The sequence below is a fragment of the Dipodomys merriami genome, unplaced genomic scaffold (assembly GCF_024711535.1).
Source record: "Dipodomys merriami isolate MVZ:Mamm:240054 unplaced genomic scaffold, mDipMer1.0.p SCAF_25, whole genome shotgun sequence".
NCBI lineage: Eukaryota > Metazoa > Chordata > Mammalia > Rodentia > Heteromyidae > Dipodomys > Dipodomys merriami.
Window position 1 is genome coordinate 12,606,498 of NW_027203937.1, and position 21,802 is coordinate 12,628,299.

The 21,802-nt window shown below is 46.0% G+C and overlaps 1 protein-coding gene across 12 annotated transcripts in view; it reads left to right on the forward strand.

The window, feature by feature from the left end:
• Tenm4 (teneurin transmembrane protein 4) overlaps nt 1-21,802 on the forward strand; it is an 805,909-nt gene that overhangs the window by 378,194 nt on the left and 405,913 nt on the right. For all 12 annotated transcript variants that reach the window (XM_070034906.1, XM_070034904.1, XM_070034908.1 and 9 more), the window contains 2 exons: nt 17,001-17,285; nt 21,259-21,528. In XM_070034906.1, coding sequence (XP_069891007.1) covers nt 17,063-17,285; nt 21,259-21,528 — 493 coding nt within the window. In that variant the 5' untranslated portion in view covers nt 17,001-17,062. The remainder of the gene's footprint in view (nt 1-17,000; nt 17,286-21,258; nt 21,529-21,802) is intronic.

Sequence of the window (21,802 nt, forward strand, 5' to 3'; positions counted from 1 at the left end):
CTCCCTCCACCCCCCCTATGGAATAGGCTCCAATACTGGCACAATTAACTGAGGTTAACAACCCAAAAGAAGCAGAATTGATGGGGTGGCAGACAGAGTTTCTTAATGAAAACAAATTTAGGACTACAATCAAAGGGAACTAAGTAAGGGCCTGGCCCCAGGAGACCTACCCACCGTGCCCCAAGTGTAACATTAGCCAGCAGACAGGCAAGGGCCATAGCTGCCCCGTGGAGGGTCAGACACAGGGCCTCCAGGGAGGCTGCAAGACATGGTAGTCACCATCAGTCTCTGCTTTGCCCGTCAGAGCCTGAAGTGCCCTTGGGCGGACTGGAGCCAATGGAGGAGATAGCTTTGCATCTGGTGGCTTCTGGGAAGGTAAACAGATGCCACAGCTAGATCCAGATTCCTGGGGCTGAGTGGTTAAAAACATTCTGAGCTGGCCTCTGGGTAGTGATCAGCAGGAAGGACTAGACAATGGGAAGCGGGACCTGAAAGCAGAGACCACAGTGCTTAGAGCTCCCATCTGTGTGTGCTGCACTAAGGGCAGCACACAGAGCTTTTCCATGTTTCGGTATCTTCTGGGTGGTTTTGTGTTTGGCTTGGATGCCCCACAGGGACACAGGGCTGGACGGTACAAGTTCACGCAGGATTTGTGCTAGCAGGCTGCCTGTGATCCCACTCACAGGGCCAGAATGCTTCTGCTCCAGCTGGGAGCTTGTTTTGATCCGAATTCTCTTAGCATGGGGTTTGGCATTCTTAAGACATGTGGAACTCATCCAACAGCATTCCCTCCTAACTGTGGGGCAGTTATTCATTTCCTTGTCTCTCTCACCCTTGGGAGGTATGGAAAATTTAAGGGCAGACCTTTGCACTCGGAGGCGAAAGAACTGGGTTTCATCAGAGGTCTGGTTCCTGTCTCTCACTCACCGTGTGTGACTTAGAAACTAGATACTTCACCTGACTGAACGACCAGCCTTTATCTCACACAGGATCACAGCACCGCTCCTCAGGGGGGAGATGTGCTCATTGATTCAGTAGTCCTTATTTATTAAGTGTCTACTGTTTGCAGGGCTAGAAATGTGGGACTCCAAACTGAACAAGAAAGACACAGACTTCATCTGTATGGGGCGTGGAGCATATAATTGAGCAATTCATTAAATATAAGTTGGATGAGTTCTCCAAAAGAGAGAAATCTCTATGCTTTGAAATACTGTTGAAACTTTAGTTTATTTAAGGTGCTTTGAAGGTCTGGGCCTCAGTTTCCTCAGCCACAATATGGAAATAATACTTGTACCAGGTCTTTGCTATAGAACATCTGATCCTAACAGACATAACTTCAAGGGATCATTTGTGCATTCCTGTTTCTAAAGATCAATGATTTGGGCTGGAAAGAGTCAGGTGGTTTAGCTGTCTCTTCAACCATGTGCTTACGATCCACTGGGAGCTCATTGGCTTAGCACTGTATCTCTAATAACAAGTGGGCTAGCCTTGTGTCCATACATGATGGCAGCAGGAGAAGTCAAGCCAAAGGGCCCAAGGAATTTTCAGTGTCTGTTAATTGAGTTTGCTAATGTTCTTCCTACCTATTGGCCAGGGCAAGTCTTATGGCCAACCCCACGCCAATAACACAGAGAAGTAAGATTCCTCAGAAACCATTACCATAGCCATTAGTACCGCAGCTACCGAACCCTCTGGTGTGTCCTGAAGACATATGATGCAATTCCTGTGATGTTTGTGTTAATACTCATAACCACAAGTAGTAGAAGCTCAAGAACTTGTCAGCATATGATCTGAGCAGCTTGTGTCCTTACTGGGAAGGAAGGAAAATAAATGCCAAGGGACTGGCAATCTACAAGACATTCTACAATGTGTGGCTAGATATTATAAGACACCAGAGCAATCTGTGTGATCATGAGACTATATCAAACTCCAGTTTTCAACCCTACTGTTTCAAAAAGTGACCAAAAAGAAGTGACTCAGAGGGAGGAATAGAAGTATTTATTCTGAATAAGGATTCAACATTTGTATCTGTTGTTTATTGAGGAATTGTTTGGTGCTAAGCACAGAGTGAAGTATTCTCATGGACCACCTCATCTAAACTTCAAGATAACTCTGTCATATAGTAGGTACTATACCCATTGTAGAGATGAGGAAAAGGAATCTCAGATAGTTTATTTATCCAAACTAGCACAGAGAGTAGCACAGATAGTGCACAGTAGGTCCAACATCCCAGTCCATGTATGTCTCACTCAAAACACTGTAACTAGAGGAAAAAATTGTGCTGGGTTTTTCTTTGGAGATTTTTTTTTGCCTGTGCTAGGGCTTGAACTCTAACCCTAGACTCTATCCATGAGCTTTTGTGCTCAAGGCTAGCACTCTACCACTTGAGCCACAGCTCTACTTCTAGTTTTTTATGATTAATTGGAGATGAGTCTCACAGACTTTTCTGCCCAGGCTGGCATCTAACTCAGATCTCAGCCTTTTGAATAGCTAGGATTATAGGCATGAGCCACTGGCACCCAGCTATTTTTTTTTGAAATTTTTATTGAGATTATTGTGGTGAACAATATGGATGGAAAGAATGCCAACACATTCTGTGTACCTTTTACCCAGTTGTTCCCAGTGGTAGCATTTTACAAAATTACAGTAAAAGCACATATTACAACCAGCATTACAATTAGCATTGATTTAAAAAAAAATCTGTTCACTTTATTCAGAGTTCTCAATTCACTGGAACTTACTTGAGTGTGGACTGGTTTGCTATTTGATCATGTGTACAGGTGACTACATCCAGTCAAGGTGCCGAGCGTTTTCATCACCACACACACACACCCCCATTGCCCTGCATAGCCTTACATATATACCCGTTTCCTAACCCCAGCCACCACCAACCTTTTCTCCATTTTCAAAGTTCTGTCGTTTCAAACATGTTCTATAAGCGGAATCTTGTAGTATTCAACTTTTCGTGATTTGCTTTTTTTCACTCAGCATAATTCCCTGGAGACTCATTAGTATCTTATTTCATTTTTTTTCAACCATTGGGAAGTTTTCCATGATACTCCACCATTGATTTAACCAGTCCCCTGTCAAAGAACATCTGGACTCTTTCCAGTTCTTGGCTATTAGGAATAACACCTCTGTGAACATTGTTGTACAGGCTTTTGTGTGAACATAACTCTCCATTCTGGAGGGCTAAATGCCCAAGAGGGCAATTGCTAGCTTGTACAGTAATTACATGTTTCGTTTTCTAAGCAACTGCCAAACTGTTGTCCAGAGGGCCCTACCATTTCAAATTTCTACCAGCAATGTATGCTGATCCATTTTCCCTGCGTCCTTGTCAACATTTGGAGTTGTCATTTTTTTAGCCATTCTGATGGTTATAATGATAGTTCATTGTGATTTTAATCTGTCTTTCCCTCATGGCTAATGCTATTGAACACTTTATGTGCGTATTTGCTATCTGTATATCTTCCATGGCAAAATATCTATTTATAACTTTGGGCCATCTTCTAATTGAAATATATGTTTGTTTATTTTATTGTTGAGTTTCGGGAGTTCCTTCTGTGCTGTAGACACTAGCCTTCTGTTAATATGTGGCTTGCAAAAATTGACATTCCCCCCCCCACACACACACACACACTCTGTAGTGTGGCTTTTCATCCTCTTAACATAATCTTTTGCAAAGTAAAAGTTTTGAATTTTAGGTACAATTTGTCAATTTTCCCTTTGGAGATTGTGCTTTTGATAAAAGGCCTGCATTTTAAACCACTTTGTTCCATTGCTTTCCAGACTCTGGGGAGAAGTAGCCTTGTTCTAGGGAAGAGAAATTCCCATACTTGTCAGTTTCTAAAGCACCAGGTTAGGGCTAGCAGCAAGGCTCTGGAAAAAGAAAAGTGAATTTCCTCAATCCCAGTAGATGGTGTACAGCCAATTTTGGAAGATGAAATGTAGCTGGAGTCTGGTGACTTGCACTTATAATATTAACTATTCAGGAGGCTGACATCTGAGAATAAAGATTCAAAACCAGCTCAGACAATAAGAAGTCATAAGACTCATCTCCAATTAATCAGTAAAAGCCAGAAGTGGAGATATGGCCTTGAGCGAAAAAAGCCAAGTGAGAGTCTGAGGCTCTGAGTTCAGATCCCAGTATTGCACGCACATGTATACACACACACACACACACACACACACATGCACACACATACATACACACACACACACACACACACACACACACACACACACACACACACACACACAGATGAAATATGTTAGGGGCAAGTTCATTGTCCTCAGACCCAGCAAAGGCTGTCTGGTGTCTGTGCAGAGACATAGTAGAAGGAATGCAAGCCTGAGATAGGGCTTGAGCGACTGCTACTCCATTAAGGGTAGAATGCAGAGATTCAGAGACAAAAAGCTGTCAATGTCCTGTCTCGGAGCTCAGGCTTCTTCCTGACTCCCTGTTTTTTTTATTTGGGGGGCAGCTGCATGGTTTTCTGCCCACCTCCACCCCAGCCAGCTCTTTCTCCATTCAGACCGCCCCAGAGAATTCCTTTCTTTAAAGCACTTATAAGACTTAATTACCAATGGCAAAGTCCTGTGGGGCCCTGGATGAAAGGCACAGGAGCAGTGTGAGGCTTGATTAGGCGTGTAGAACTCCAGGCGCAATTAGCTCCACGAGAGGCTGGCCCTGCCTTTATCTGTCTCCAGTTCTGTGTGACTTACAGCAGCTAATTATTGAAATAAAAATCGCCTGGCCACCCAGCTACTGGCAAGAGGGCACTAATATCCACTAAGTCTCCCTTTAATGATGGGAAATGGAGGCAGCTTCAGGCAGTTAGGGTTTTCCCATCATTATGGGCCTTTTTCTCTACTTCTTTTGAGACTTGGGTACCCGGAGGACGCAAGTGAAATTCTGCCAAAGTCACTTCTCTTTGCCTTGCCTTCCTCGTGACAGGCCTTTCTGGAATACCTTGGCTAAGCAACCTCATCGTCTGTAATGAACCCTTTTAGCACCTCCCTAAGGGCTGTTGTAATCATTGCATACTACTGAACTCCTGGCCTGTGGTAGTGGGGTTTAAATGTATGTGTATAAGTGTGCATGCTCGTGTGTATTCTAGGACATCAGGGCAGTCCTCAGACAGAGATTAAGTATGACCCCCCCACTGCTCCATGTGGGGGATGAAAAAAAAAGTCTAAGGCCAGGAGAGGAAGCAGGAAGTCACTGACAGTTCCTAACTCTGCTTGCTGAGATGTAATTGAGTCTTAGTCCCTTCCTCTCTAAAACATAAAGTCCCAAGCGGCTCTTGGTAGCAACATTATTAGCTACCTGCACACATCTGGGGGCTTATATGAACTCGAGGGAGCAAATTTGCTCCAATAAGAGTGACTTGGAGTCAAAGGGCAGGACTAGGCCTGTGGAGGGCAGGACTCCTGGCCACCTGAACAGGACACAGGAGGAAGCCGTCAGTGTGCAGAGCAGTAGTATTCAAGCTGCTCTGAGCTCTCAGCAGGCAAAGACAAGATCAGAGTGCTTTGTAGCCAGGCATCTAAGCATTAGATGGAGACCCTCCTGTGGAGAGCTATGCGTTTTTATTCATTTCAGCTCAATCAAGCCAACCCTGGCTGCCACTAGGTGGTTCTCAGCATTAGAGGACGAGTCATGATGTAGATCCCACCAAAGAAGTAATGGTCCCTGCTCAATGGGTCTTCATAAGATGGATCCATGAAGCAGAGATAGGGAGGGTCTTGCCCAAGGACATCCTGTCTGTGTCAAGGGCCTCTGAGAAGCCCTAGAAGACCATTGGGGTGGGGGGCACTTCTAGCCACTGCTCTGTGGATGCAACTTGAGGGGTATGATTTTTAAAATGACAAATTCTATCCTCTGGGGCTGTCTTTCCTTTGTCCCATCTTGAGCCTGTGTCAGCTTCCAGTGAGATCTGAGCCCACACCCACTGGGCAGCAGTTCTGAGCTTTGCCAACTCTGTCCTCAGAGCTCAATAGCAAAAGGCCTGGTAAAGAGAGTCATGATAGATCCTTCCCTTTCTGATCAGGTTCTGTGGGAGAGTATAAATACTATATGCACATGTGTATGCAGGTACACACACCCATACACAGATACACATACCATGCCCTGACAGATGGTAACCCAGTCAGTCCTTCCTGTCCTCCCAGCAGTGACTCATTGGAGGAACTGATGGTGGTGTCTTGATTTCTGTCTCTCTGTCCCTGGGATACTGTCAGCGTCAGGTGTGCCCAGGAAAACCCGGAGCTTTACTAGCCATACAACAACCCTGGGAAGGACAGGATCCTCATCTCCACTTCATAGATGAAGAGGCTGAGGATCCAGTAGAGAGAGAGGCTCATGTATGATCACAGGACACTTAAAGCTCACGGGAGGAGCTTTCCCAACTCTGAAGAGATTGCAGATGTTGAGGGCTGAATTCCCCTCTAAAGTGAAGACAACCCCGTAAAGTGCCAGTGTTGGTCATTCTCTGGGTTAAATTATTTTCATGCCTTCCTCATTTCCATCTCCAACAGCTTTTCCTAAGAAAGTCTAGTGGTGACTAGTTTTCATTTTTGCTTTTTTGGTGTGTGGGGGGGGGGGGATGAGCATGTGAGCGTGTGTGTGCTTGTCTTGAGGCTTGAACTCAGAGCCTAGGCACTGTCCCTGAGCATTTTTTGCTCAAGGTTAGCACTCTACCACTTGAGCCACTGGTTCACTTCTGGCTTTTTAATGATTAATTCGAGATAAGAGTCTCCTAGACTTTCCTATCCAGGCTGGCTTGGAACTGAAATCTTCAGATCTCAGCCTTCTGAGTAATGAGGATTACAAGCATGAACCACCAGTGCCCAGCTATGACCACAGTTTTAAAAGCAAGGATGCACAAGGACACTGAGGCTTACAGATGTTTGGTGTTAGGTGTCTGGTCAAAGTGTGCATAGCAGATCTGGGATTTGAACCCAAGGCAGCTCTTCTAGATCTGTGTTTTTTAGCATGGAGCTTTCCTGCCTCAATGGAGTGAAAGGAAGACTGATATGTAAATTTACCTCTGGGAGATGCCTCTCAGTACCTAAGTTCCAAAGTGGGTCTTGCTCGAACCATTAGGAGGCAACATTTTGATTATCCTTCCTAGGAGCTGGGGCCTAAGTGGCAAAAAATAACTCCCTCTAACTCCCCCCTGCAGTTACTTAGAGCTCAGGATATGGCCTAGTTGAGAAGATAGAGGAAAAAAAGGATCTGACTTCTTCCTGCTGCAGAGTTCAGCTCTAAACTTGCTGTAGGCTGAGGAACCCTTTGTTGTAAAACTTAGTATCTCTAAGTTTCCAGATACCTTGAACCAAGCCTGCTTCTTTGAGAAGCTGGCTCCCTTCAGGCTCTCTTCTCTACACTTGGCAGAGAGGAAGCTAAGTTGAAGAAGCCACAGGTTGGGACTTGGCCACTGGACAAGGTATGTGTTTATAAGCCTCTTTCCCGTCTCCTACAGTGTGAGCCTAGGCTAACTAAGCCTATTGAAAGTCAGGAAAAAGAACTCTTTTTTTTTTTTACAGAGTTGGCTCTCTAACAAACTGGATTTCAGCATTGATCCTTGGAAAGAGAAAAGAGGTTCCTGCAAGTCAGCTGAACTGCAGAAGAGACAGGCAATGGCCCAGTGTCATTCATGAAAAAAAAATACCATGTCCTTGACAAATAGTCAGCTGGCCTGAGGGCTGGTGGTTCTAGCATCTAAGAAAGTCAATGGGATGAGCTTCCCTGGGGAAGATGGTGAATGCTTCAGGAGAAAGAGGGATATGGAGGACATCAGACTGCCCCAAGATGTGTCCGGGAGGTTCTGGTTCACACCTGGAGAGGTTCAGGATGAGCCCTGGAGTGACTGCCGCTTGGTCTATCAGAGTCAGCTCAGAGGTCACAGCCTCCAGGCAGCAGAGGCCTGGAGTTAGCATCCCTGTCTCCATGCCTGGCTCTGGTTCTTCTTAGTGACCTTTTTGCTGGGTCACCTGCAGGCATGTTTGTGCTTCCTATGACCCTGTGGGTACCTTGAAGACCAAGATGTATCTAATCCAGCTCCTGGTTTCCAAACGGAGCTCAGGAGCTTGTCAAGGCTGATAAGAGGCAAAAGGGGGCGCCACGTGGATGTGCCTCAGAGCAAGGGCATCAAAATCTACCTAACTTAAGGCAGGGGCTTGGAATCCATAGCAAACAGGCACCCTCTCATGAGAGGACTGCAGGACATAATTGGTCCCAGTCATCAGTCTGAAGGGGCTGTTTTTGGGGAGCAAAGGCATATGATTCATTTTCTGGAACCCTGAAAAGAGGACCGCAGCCTATGGAAGAAAGGAAGCTAAAAAGGGGTCAGATTTTTAACTCCATAATGGAAAGTACAGGCTGGTAGGCAGAGCATCCCCGCATGGAGAGTCCCAGAACTAGATAACATATGATCATTCAGAGATAGATCAAAGTGGGGGTAGAGGGGCCTCAAGAATCCAATAGGATATGAACCAGCTGACTGACCTTTGATGTCATTTTCAATCTGAACACATTTTTGTGACTCTAACCTACCACTGTGTATGAAATGGTTTTGACTAGTGGATGGTTTGGGAGAAAGGAAGGCTAGACCAGAGATCTGGAAAACACAGACATAGTAAAAATCCTCCCGTTGACTGAGGGCCTATTGTGTCCCAGATCCCATGCATGCCCAACCCTTGGAGGGGTCAGGCAGCTCTAGTAGAAGCCCTTCTGGCTCAGGTTCAGAGCCACCTGCCTTTGATACCTCCAACAGAAGGGCAAGATGGCTTCTGTAGGCAGCAGTACCATCTGTCACCTGCCTGCCAGCTGCTGGTTAGGGATATCCCCACAGCCAGGCTGGGCACACAGCCACACTCCAGTATACTCCCAGAAAAGCCCTCTCCCTGGCCGTGTGTGAACTTCTGTACTGGGCCTTGAGAAGCAGCTATGAAGGCCCTTTTGTCTAACCCAGGTCAGGGCTAAGCTAATTGTTGAAAACTAATTCCACTCCAAGTGAAATAAACAAATAGGTAACTTGAAGGCTAGGAGAGATGGGGGAGAATGATGGAAAGGCATGATATTAATCGAGATGCATCATAATCATACATGGATATGTTGAATCTAAACTTCTTCGTATAACTACATAAACAATTTTAAGGAACATTAAAATAAAATAGGACAAAGCAGAAAAAAGGGGTATGCATGGGAGGAAGCCAGTGTAGGTTATGACTTAAAGCATGCGCCTTGCTGTGGGACCGACCTATATCTGAATCTAGACTCTTGTAGCAATCCCCTGAGTAAGGGCATACTATGTCTAAATGCTATTTCTCTGCCTGTAAAATGGAGAAGGTGTTAGTGGCTCACACCTGTAATCCTACCTTTTCAAGAAACAGATCTAGAGAATCAAAGTTCAACAACAGCCTGATTGGAAAAGTTCACTAGATTCCATCTCCAAAATATCCTAGGCTGGGCTAGGCTGGGCTCGTGGCTTAAGTGATAGAGCGCCATTCCAGCAAGGGCCTGAGGGCAAATCCCAGTGCTGCCAAAGAAGAAAAAAAGAGGAAAGTTTCAGAGGTGGTAAGGATAACGTGGGATACTGCACAATAACCCGTCATCCTTAGCTCGTTAGATATCCTCACTGTCTCCCTAGTTAAAAAGCAATGAGTTTCTCAAAGTGATGAGGCTGTAGGTTCCAAAGAGAAACTCGAGAGGCATAGTCTTGGGAGCCTGCGCTCCAGGATTCCAGTGTTGGGTGAACATTAGCATCACTTTTCCACCTTGAGCTTCAATTTCTAGATCCATAAAATGGGGACGAGAGTGCCTCCTTCTCTGGTTTGCACACCACCCACTGCAGCACGTGGCATACGAATAGGGGCCCTTCCCCCTCCACACTCCAGCTTAAAACAAAGGACTTACAAAACCAAACTTTGAAGAACTAAGGAAAGTAAGATTTATGGTTATATACACACCCAGTTACTACCCAGGACTTCTATTTTGTGGAACACATTTTAGCTCTGGAATATTTATGGGCCCTTTTTGACACACAAAGAACTAAAAATATCACCCCATGCTTATGTTAAGCAAAACTTATAAAACTTTAGTCCGGCAGGAGTTCAGGCAATTTCCTGGCTCATTTCTGGCTGTTCCTGAGGTTGCCAGGTAACCAGGGTGATAACAACCCTCATTTCCCTATGGATGGTGGCTAGACAGAGGTTCCTTGGCCATGCTGTACCGTCTGTGGATGTCTCCCTGCAGATGCTCCTGCCCCTGCCCCTCTGTAAATACCCCCAGAACCTGTGGGAAGGAAGGATCAGCTTTGCCTCTTGAGTTTTCTTGTTGAATCCCCAAACTGTTGTGTATTATATTCCCCCTTATCCACAAACCCTGCACCCTAGTCATTCTTTCAGTTTAGCTCTAAGCCCCTTCAGCATTAGAGCCTCTGAAAAGCACAGGGAAGGCAGCCCCCTGTAGGACTTGTCTAGCTAATCAGTAGGTTGTCTCTGCGACATGCATTTAGGATGGAAATACATTTATTTCTTCTACTAGGCCTCTCACTCCTCACATCTCCAGCTTTATGCTCCACTCCTGTCTCTCAGAAGCCTAAACTCCAGGAAGACCTGGGCTTCTGATTGTCTGGTTTGTTCATCCACAATGGTCTGGAACACTGTGTTCAGACTATGGGCTGGAACCCATTGGTAATTCTATGATGTGTGTGTGTGTGTGTGTGTGTGTGTGTGTGTGTGTGTGTGTGTGTGTGTGTGTGTGTGTGTGTGTGTGTGTGTGTGTGTGTGCCCATCCTAGGGCTTAAACTCAGGGTCTAGGCATAGTCCTTTAGGTTTTTCACTCAAACCTGACACTCTACCACTTAAGCCACAGCTCTGCTTCTAGCTCTTTGATGGGTAATTGGATGTAAGAGTCTCCCAGACTTTTCTGCCTGGGCTGGTTTCAAATCACAGATCTCAGCCTCCTGTGTCACTAAGATAACAGACATGAGTTACAGTTACCTAACTCTGAAGTGATATTTTGATCACTGTCACCACCAGATATCTCTCAGACCTCTCCCTATTCAAACCTTCTAGATCTATCCAAGGCTGGAAAGATGAATCACAACACTAAAATGTGGTTATTAGAGTCAAAGTCATGGTCCCTCATTGGCTGTGTGAACTGGATCCGCCTCCTGGTTTTCTACAGTGAGAAACAACTCGGGTTTTCATGAAGGGGACTGGGAAGCTTTGAGCTTTGTGCTCATTGCATGCATGTTTCTTTTCTCCTTCTGTCCAGGTTTGCTCTCTATCCTCACTGACAGACCAAAATGATGCCCATGTAGAGCATAAGGTATACCAACTGTAGTTCTACTTTTTCAAAGCATTTGTCACCTGTAGTCCCTATGGCTGACATCCCAGTGGGATGGTAAGCTATTGCCTGCTTGTCTCTGGAACTGTCTTGCTTGTCTCTGGAATCCCCAGTGCCACCATTTTTGGAAGTAAAGTGTTCTCTGTAGGTACTTCTGTGATGTTTGGGTTGTACCTAGAGAAGAGTCTTGGAGAGTTGTCTTTAGGAACAATGCTAGTGGCTAAGTCTGTACCAGGGTCTTTGCACAGCTCTGTACTATGTCGTTGTCAGTGTCGCACAGGGCTGGATGTTCTGCCTGATTATAAACTTCAGTAGAACCCACCATTGTGTAGTCACAGTGTTTAGCCCATGGCCTGTAATGACAGAGTTGCTAGTTATTCCTTTAGTGGGCATTTATTTGCTACTTGAGCACCCCCAGAACATTCTCCCCTGCTTTAATGCATATTTAAAGTAACAGTTACAAAATTTGTTGGGTAGATATCACTAAGCAATAACAATGATGACATTGATAGTAATCATTTTCCAGTTCTTCCTCATATCAATGTAGAACATCACAGATGACAAAAGCATCTAACAGACCTGGTCTTTTGGAGTAAGGGGCCTCTGTAGGGCCACACAGCTAAAAGGTGGCCAGAGGAGAACATGGGAAGGTTTGGAATCAGATATGTCCAGCTCTTGATTCTCTTGACTGTGATTTCAAGCCAATTATTTAACATCTCTAAGTCTTTGGCTCTACCATGGAATTGGGACAAAGGTTCAAAGATAGGAATACTGAGAATGAAGTAGGCTTGAGTGAAGCCCTTAACCCATGATGGCCTGAGTAATGTGGTAGCTGTTCGTCATTAGTTAGATGGTGATGACAATGGTGACTGCTGACAGACAGACAGGCAGATAAGCTATGTCGGGGGCGGGGGGAGGTCAGGATCCTTACGGGAAACAATCCCCCAAGATGGTTTAGATGAATAGACTTTAAGGAAGAGATTGAGGTATGGTAGACTTAAGAAGCCAAGTAACCATGAACTATGTCAGACCTCCTATCTGCAAAAAAAAAAAGTGTACATTTACTGAATTGCTAGGTCAGATTTTCAGTGCCTTTTAAGTTTAAAAACAATATACATAGGGCTGGGAAGGTGGCTCAGTGGTAGAGTGCTTGCCTTGCATGCATGAGGCCCGGGGTTCTATTCCTCAGCACCACATAACTAAAAAGAAAAAAAGCCCGAAGTGGCGCTGTGGCTCAAGTGGTAGAGCGCTAGCCTTGAGCTGAAGACCTGAGGGACAGCGCCCAGGCCCAGAGTTCAGACCCCATAACCGGACCAAAAAAAAAAACAAAAAAAACAATATACATAGCAATGCCTCTGATTCAAGCTCAAAGGTCTTTCATGCCTAGAGTGAACTACCAATATCTTATGATAGGATAAGAAAGAATGAAGTACTTGTCATGCAATTCTCTTCACTTACTCTCTCAATGGATCTTCTGGGAGCACAGTGGATGCCCAGCCTGCCCTCAAAGAACTACACAAGGAGAGAGGCAGTCACAAAAATGGACCAGGTAGTTGGCTGTCTGTGTTGTAATGGAACATCACATCCAAAGGCCCAGAGCAGGACTGCAGAATTCATGCCCAGGAAAGAGCAAGTGCTCAGTGAAATGAAATGAGATGGTTTGGCTGAAGAAAAATCTTTGTTCTGGCAATGAAACTTAAATTAGTTCTCGTGGATCACAGAGCTTGGGGTGAAGGAGCATGCTCAGGTCACTGCCCTAACCTGGGCTTTGGAAATTCATCTGGGACAGGTTTTAAGGCAACACCATTGAGGGTTTATATCCATGTGCCAAGTTCAAATCCCTGGGTTATAACTCTGACACGACCAGGCAAGAGCTATATGTAACTATGGGCAGGATGTTTAACCTTACAATTTCTCACCTGTAATTTGCAGATAATCACAATTCCCAGGTCACAGGATTGGCATAAAATTAAAAAATGTTATCACACATCAATGTTTAAACTAAGCACACTCTCATATATATATATATATATATATATATATATATGATATAACATATATACATCTGAGATTAAAAGCTACTAATAAAGTATATTTGTTATTATTGCTCATACTTTAATTAGCATTAATATAAATTATTAGTTACTAGTATTAATAATGGCTAGTGTTAATTGAGTACTTATTCTTACCATCAACATTATTGTTCCTTGAGGTTGGAAGGGCCAGAGGGCCCAGAGACAGCAGTTGCTATAAACCCTCAAGTAAATTAGACCCAAAGAATGCCGTGGATTGAAAGCCAGTACAGGGCCACAGCAGCAATTTAGAGAGTTATAATCAGTCTTTTAAAAAAAATGGAAGTGAATGAATGGGGGAACTGGCTTATCATGCAGTCAGTCACTGTTTTATACATCCAAACACACATGGTCACATACCTCAGTGTGTGTTTCAGGTCTCAATATGAGATGCTTTTTTAACCATAGATTGCAGGGAAGAAGGTTTTAATGACCCTGCAGTAGAAGGCACAATCACCAGACTTCCTTGTGATCCTGCCTCTCGGAACTCAGCACCATCACCAGGGCAGCCAGTGGAGGAGGCTGAGTATCAAGATGGCAGAGCCCAGTGCCCTGTCTTACAATTTGATTGTTATATATTCCAAGTCAAACTTCTTGCCTAATTTCCAGAGATATTAAAAAGGAAACCAGGCTTATCCATCTAACTAGGCACAGCCATAGTCTACAATGCCATCTGTGCCACTAACTTGTACAAGCTGGGCAGGAGATTGTATCATAGAGCCATTGGTACTCCACTGATCCTAGGGAGGATGGAGTATTGTCTTCTATCTTTAAGGCCTTTAGGTAGCACTAATAAGATTCGAAGTGTTTGCACGCTGTAGCATTTGCAGAACTATGAAGCTTTGCAGTAGACACTTGGGTTACATGATCAATTGCAGACATGGAGTGCTAATCCAGACCATTCCCTTGTAAAGTGATGTACTTTCCTGGTTATGATATAAGGACCCATTTTAGTGGGCCTAGTAAATACCTGGGTTTTTAAAATTCAGGCCTTTGTGCTTACTAGGCAGGTATTCTACCACTTGATTCCCCTATTCCCTAAGTCCTTTTGATTTTACAGACAGTGTCTCTTGCTACCTCAACCTTCCAAGGAAATGGCATTACAGGTGTGTACCACCATATCTGGCTTCTACAGAACTCTTTAAGAAAGCGTTTTTGGAGCTGTTAGCTAAGACCTAACCCGGAGAATATTCTGCCTTTGAGCTTTTAGGAGGGAAGAGAGCCAAAGGGCTGCCTTAGATGGTTACAGGCAGAACTGCTAGTCTTCAGATCAAACCTAACCCATCAGTATGTTTGGTTTGGCCTGCAAAATTATTTTTCAGTTAAAAAGAAAAACATATATAACATCTGAGCTGGAGATACAACTTAGTGTTAGAGTCCCTGCTGTTTAGTAAATGTGAGGCCCTGAGTTCGAATTCAAATATTCTCATTTTTTTAAAAAAAGATTAATTTTAAAAAGGAAGAGATAAGGTTTAGAAAGCATATATTTTATGTTTCCATCCAGATTTCCAGCCTGTCTTAAAATTTTTTGCCTGCCTACCCCACGCTTTCACACTGCAGCCTAGCTGTCAGCCAAGGGCTCCACCTCTAATGTCAGATGCCCCACAGGTGTGAGACCCCAGGTGCTCTATGGTTCTCATAATGCTAGTGCTCTGCTGTGTCTGTAACAGGACAACCAGACAAGGGAATGCTTTGAGCATCCTCATTGTTTGAAAACTGAAACAATGCAAGGCCAACACTGAGAAAGTTGTAGGTTTCAAGAAAAATAAGAGCACTGTGTATCTTTTGAAGGATGTTACTGGATTTCCTCCTGGCCCTTAGGATGTTGTGCTAGCCTGGAGCTAAAAGTAGATTGACCCATTGCAACAATGAGATGTACAAGACACTATGTTGAAAAACGAACTTTACAATTTAGAGGGGAGGGGGGAGTGTAGTTGTGGAGGTGGGAGGGAAGGGATGGTAGGGGAAAAGCAAAGGAGGAGGCAACAATGCTTGATAGGAAATGTAATCATTCCCTTGCTCATGTAACTGTAACTCCTCTGTACAGTATTTTTACAATTAAAAAACTATTTTAAAAAAACACCTGGAAGGAGAATGAAGATCCCAGGTGTCCGTATAGGGCAAAAGGGACAAGAGAAGCAGCTACTGCCGTGTAAGTTTTGGGATAGTAAGACCCATTATACCCCAGTTTCACAGGGCAGGGGGACAGGCTTTCTTGCAGGGACAGAGGAAGGTGGGTCTGGAGGTGACTAGCTGGAAGGATTCTTTCTTCTTTTTCTTTTAATACTTTTTGATTGTAAAAATACTGTACAGAGGGGTTACTGTTTCCTGAGCAGGGTAATGAGTATCAAGCATTGTTTCTCCTTTGGTTTTCCCTGCCATCCCTTCCCTCCCACATCTCCACAACTACACTCCCCTCCCCCCCTCCTAAATTGTAAAGTTCCTTTTTCAACATAGTGTCTTGTACATCTCATTGTTACAATGGGTCAATCTGTATCTTGCTGGAAGGATTCTTGTATGCACTAAGAGCAAGTTAGAGTCTCTGGGAGACAGAACAGGAAAAACTCAGCCAGTTCTGGCTGTTTCCTTGTTACCTAGATAACCTTGGCAAGGTTTCAAATTCTGTCTGTCAGATGGAGGTTGGTGAGCTGCCTGATTCAAGAAGTGTTTACTAGGTGACTATTGTGCACCAGCCCTAGGTTCGGTCTGTGGCTCATGAGTGAGAACCCACAATGAGTATAGTCTGGAAGTTCACCTAGTGAGTGGTGGCAGATGAGCAGCAAAGGTTCATACAACAGTCTGGTGGTGGTATGAGTTGGTTACTTGTGTTTTGAATCCAAAAGAGGATGGTGACCATTGTAACGTCTGGAGTCATGTGAGTAGTTTTTGAGATCATTTATGCAAAGTGATTCCCCTCCTGCCTGCATATTTACTTCACAAATTCCATGTGTGCATGTGTGTGCACACACACGTGTGCGCTCACGTGTGAGCACGTGCGTGCCAGTCCTGAGGCTTGAACTCAGGGCCTGGGTGCTGTCCCTTAGCTTTTTCCATTCAAGGCTGATGTTCTACCGCCTGAACCACACAGCTCCACTTCTGGCTTTTTGGTGGTGAATTGGAAATATAAATCTCATGGGCTTTCCTGCTTGGGCTGGCTTTGAATTACAATCCTCCTGTCAGCCCTTCCTGCAGAAGCTAGGATTGTAGGTATGAGCAAGCCACCTATGGTGGGTGGGGTGTGGGGAGGCTGGCTTTCTCTCACACATTGGAGTTCTAAGTCAGCCCCTATCCAGGCTGGGATATGCTGGGAACCACACAGGTTCAGTTCCTGTCTAGACAATTAGCATCCAGTGCTCCCGGGTACCCAGACTGCTAAGGAGCAGACAGAGCCCGACTCGCAGGGGCCTGCATCGTGGTGGTGGTGGTGGTGGTGGTGGTGAAGCAGGATCCTTCTTCATCACATCCATGGCAGGCAGGGCGCTCCAGGCCCACGCCTCAGCGTTGTCTTCGCGCTCCCCCTCCCCAAAGGCTGGAGCCCACCCCCTAATTCTTGCTTCTCACCATTCCAGACCCCCTGGCCCTGAGTGAGGCGCAGACGCGGTCAGGTGCAGAGGACCCGGGGCTAGAGGACATGGACGTGAAGGACCGGAAGCCTTACCGCTCGCTGACCCGGCGCCGCGACGCCGAGCGCCGCTACACCAGCTCGTCGGCCGACAGCGAGGAGGGCAAAGCCCCGCAGAAGTCCTATAGCTCCAGCGAGACCCTGAAGGCCTACGACCAGGACGCCCGCCTGGCCTACGGAGGCCGCGTCAAGGACATGGTGCCGCAGGAGGCCGAGGAGTTCTGCCGCGGAGGTGAGGGGCGCGCGTAGGGCGCAGGGGGCCAGCCAAGGCGGGGGGCCACTGGGGGACTTTGGTCTGGGAAAAGCCTGGCCTGTGGTTCATCCTCATGTTGTTGCTGCTCTCTCCTTCCATGGCTTGGCAGAGTCTGGGAGAAGGGAAGGGGGGGGAGTGGGGAGGACTCGATTGTGGCACTCTCTTAGAGTCAGGTTGGTGGGTAAGAGTCTCTCTGTTGCCTTCATCTTGAAGATGTCATGAGATGACTTCTTTAAGTTGCTAAGCAACTTAAAGTGTTGGTTCTTCCTTTGGGTGTTTCGTCATCCAACAAGAGTATTCTTAGCACCTTTGGTGTGTGTGTCAAACTCTGAGACCTTGAGAGGATGATGTTTCTGAGATGATTTGACCTTGAAACGTAATTCAGAACATAATCTCAACACCTTGACTGTCTCTCTTTTGCCTTCTATATACAGTCATCACAAAAAACCTAGAGCTGTCCTAGAATACCATTCAAATGAATCCTTCTTGCCGGCCATGGTGATGCATGGGTATACCAGCAAAGCCTGGTCTCAAAAACAAAATGCAAACAAAAAGGCTGGAGATAACTCCTCAAGTGGTGGAGCGCTTACCTATAAGCAGAAAACAAACAATACACCCCTCTTCTCCATTCCCTGTCACTGTCCAGTTCTGGCCATTACCACAATGACTTTATACCCAGTTCTGCACCCTTTAGCCACCTCTGCCCTGCACTGTATTTGTATTGTCCTGACATTGAGGCCCTGATCCTGGCACTTGGGGACAGCTTCCCAGCTCCTTTTCTTCCTAGACATTTTTGTGTCCGTTGTCTGTCCATACCCTTCACTCATGGCCCAGCCTTACTGGGGCCTCAGATATTTCTATCTTTCTGCCTGCAGAGCCTAAGCAAGCCCTCTTCCAGGCCTGGCAAGTGACTGGCTCTCAGAATGTATGAAAGCCAGCCCTGATTCTGCCTGCTCTTTCCCCTTCCAGAGGCAACATTTTGATCATGCTATTTGTTTTTTTACAATTACCCCAGGCTAAATCATTTGCTTAAGATCACAGGGGGGAAAGAGCAGGACACACACACACACACACACCACCCATGACCTCATTTCTATTTCCTCCCACAGACTTGGGTCCACATGAAAGCTGTCCCATTAGCTGCCTCTCTGGCTTGAAAAATGAGGGCTCTCCAGCTCTTCCCAAGCTTTGATTAAGAGCTCAAGCCCTGGCATCAGACAGATCTGGATTTGAATCCTGGCTCTGCCATTGTATGACTCTCAGCCTTTTTACCTGTGCAAAGGGATAATAGTAGCTAATAGTAGAGTGAGCATGAGGATGAGTGGGGACTGTAAATAATGCACCTGACATCGGTGCCTGGCACGAAGCAGATGTTTCATAAATGCTACCCACTAGTCATTGTCACCTCTAAGTCTTGGTGATGGGAAAAGAGAAAATTACTCAAAGCATTCCCCTACCTCTGCCCTGCCTATATTTGACAAAGCTCTCCTAGGCCAGATATAACCTATATGAGCACATGAGGCTCAGAATAGGAGCCCATCCTGGGTTTGTGGTTGTTGACAATGATAATAGTACTGGAGTTTGAACTCAGAACCTGGAGCTTATTAGGCAAGCATTCTACCTTTAATCTATACCTCCAACCCCAAGTTCTTTTTGGTCTTTGTAAAGAACAAATAAGCATTCACATGCAGTCATGTGCAGAGTGGCTTATAAATTGCCATCCTGGATCCAAAAACCCTTTAAAGGCCACAAGGTATAGGTTATTACCCCCTTTTAGAGACAAGAACAGGCCAAACCTGGTGGTTTATACCTGTAATCCCAGCTCCTCAAGAGGTGTATATCTAAGAGGATCAAGATCCAATGCCGGCAAGGTGTGGGTGGGTGGGGGAGCTTCTCTAAAAAATAACTAAAGCACTAAAGGTCCGGAGGTATAACTCAAGTGGCAGAGTATCTGCCCAGCAAGTGCAAGACTGTGAGTTCAAACCACAGTACCATAAACAAACCAACACTGAAGCTCAGATGATCACCAGCCCAGAACTGCACAGCCAGAGGCTGAGTGAGGTGAGCTGTCAACCTATGCCCAGGGAAGAAGCCAAAAGGTCTAAAGCCAAGAGATGATGAGGTCTTCTCACATGCGGTGAAAGAATTTCAAACCACCCAGGAGAGGGGCTGAGTCTCAGCTCACTGGCCTGAAGGCCCATTTTGACCTTATTATTTAGAAACTGCATCTTGGGGAAGTTGGAGGCAGGGAAGTGGTAAGGGAAGGGTACAGAGCTGCCAGCACAGAGGCTGGGGGGATGCTGGAGGTGCTAGAAGAATCTGGAAACTTGCACACTAACTAAATGCTTACTTACCAGAAAAGAAATGTTTCATGACAAGTCGAAGGTGACTGCAGCAGACTTGAGCCACAGCTCCTGCTAGCTCTCTGGATAGCCATGTCCCATTCAGTCTCTCCTCCCCTTCTGCTTCCTCTCATATAGGCTCCAAGGGCCTGCCAGGGTGAGTCTCTGTGCTCACTTAAATTCTACGGAGCACTGACTCTGCCACAGGTGTGTGGTGTACATAATAGCAATTGATGAGGCCCTCCCTCCCCAGGTTGCAAAGGCTTGGCTAGGAGGGAGACACTGTTATGAAGCCATCTGTGCTGGCTTCTCCTGGCCTTCTGGGGAGACCCATTTCACTTGCCTTCACAGGTTGTCCCCATGAATCATGAGGACCCACCTCTTCTGTCTCGTTCAGTTCTCATGTCACCTCTCCCTGCTCTACTCTCAGCTCCCACTCCTGGGTTACATCCTCCCTCTATGCTCCTAGAACCTTCTTCATGATCTCCCTACTTTCATCTTCACCCCTAAATGTCCCCCGCCTAACTGGGAGCTGTACAACCAGACACCACACCCTACTCAGGGCTGCATCTCAGTAAAGCCTCTGGGCTCGCTTGAGTTTGTGTCAATGCACGTGCCACCTGACATGAGTTCACTTCCCAGATCATCTGTTTAACTGGAAGGTGACCTTACAGTCTTTGTCTGTCCTTTCATCCATTTCACCCAAGATATGCCTGGGAATAGCAGACACATAGGAGAAGTTGTCCCTTAGTAGACACTGAATTAACACAGACAGATAAGGAAAGAGCTTGTATGTCCCATGAAAGCATCCACACCCTAATTCCTGGGTGCATTCTCCCTAACATCTTCCCCAGCCTCAGCTCTGGGCCTTCTCGTGTTCTTAGGAACCCATCTCTGCTAATTCTCTATCACACTCTACCTGCTGCGAGGAAGCAGCCTGTGTGACCTATATCTACATCACCAGTTGGTTTGTGCTCCGCTCTCCTAAACAGCTCCAAAAGGATCTCTGGTTCCCAGAGACCCAATCCAGGCCATTAACCAGGCTTCTGCCCTTTTCTGGGCTTGCTGATAGTCCTCCCTGAAAGATAGGAATCCTAGACTCTCCATACAACTTAGCAGGCATTTATTGAGCTGAATATTAAATTTTACCCCAAATGCAGAGATTTAAGAATAAGCAAGACACTGTACCATACCTTGTCACCTGCTGCAGAAGGAACAAGACAACTCTATTGTGCGAGGACTTTGAGAGGGATCTGGGAAGAATTGACATTGACACCTACACAGGGGTAGGGTTTGAGGAAGATCTCCCAGAGAAAGTGATATTTGAGCCTACTTTAAAGATACAGAGCCTAAGCCAGGCATGGATTGCATTTAGGAGGCAAAAGGAAGATCACGTGTTGGAGGCCAACCTGTGCTAACTAGTAAGGACCTGTCTTAAAATAATAAAGATGACACAGATAATTTGGCTGGTAGGAAGACACTAGGAGTCATTGCTGGAACTGACCACCACCATGAGTTCAAAACACAGCCATGAATCCTGAGCTAGGGGGCTTTGCTCCAGACAAGGTGCTCCTCCCAGCACACTGACCATTTTCACTGTCTTCTCCCAGGCACCAATTTCACCCTGCGTGAGCTTGGACTGGGCGAGGTGACCCCACCTCATGGGACCCTCTACCGGACAGACATTGGCCTCTCCCACTGCGGCTACTCCATGGGGGCCAGCTCTGATGCAGACCTGGAGGCTGACACAGTTCTGTCCCCCGAGCACCCTGTGCGCCTTTGGGGCCGAAGCACACGGTCAGGACGCAGTTCCTGCCTGTCTAGCCGGGCCAACTCCAACCTCACACTCACCGACACGGAGCACGAGAACACGGAGACCGGTGAGTGGCCCACTTGGCCTGTGTTGGGTTCAGGGCTGGGGTTTTAATTACAATCTTGACTTGCTGCTTCATCACTGGGGTGTTGTGGAAGGTGCTTTACTCTCAGTGGTCGAAAGGCTCTGACTTTTGCATAGTCACATGATATACCTCCCATTAGTGATCTGTTAGAGATGTGGTCATAGACCTCTAGGGACGTGCTAAGGGGCTGTGTTATGGTGTTCTTGATTCCTATGTGTATGGTGGCGGGGGGGGGGGTAGGATGATGGCAACCCAT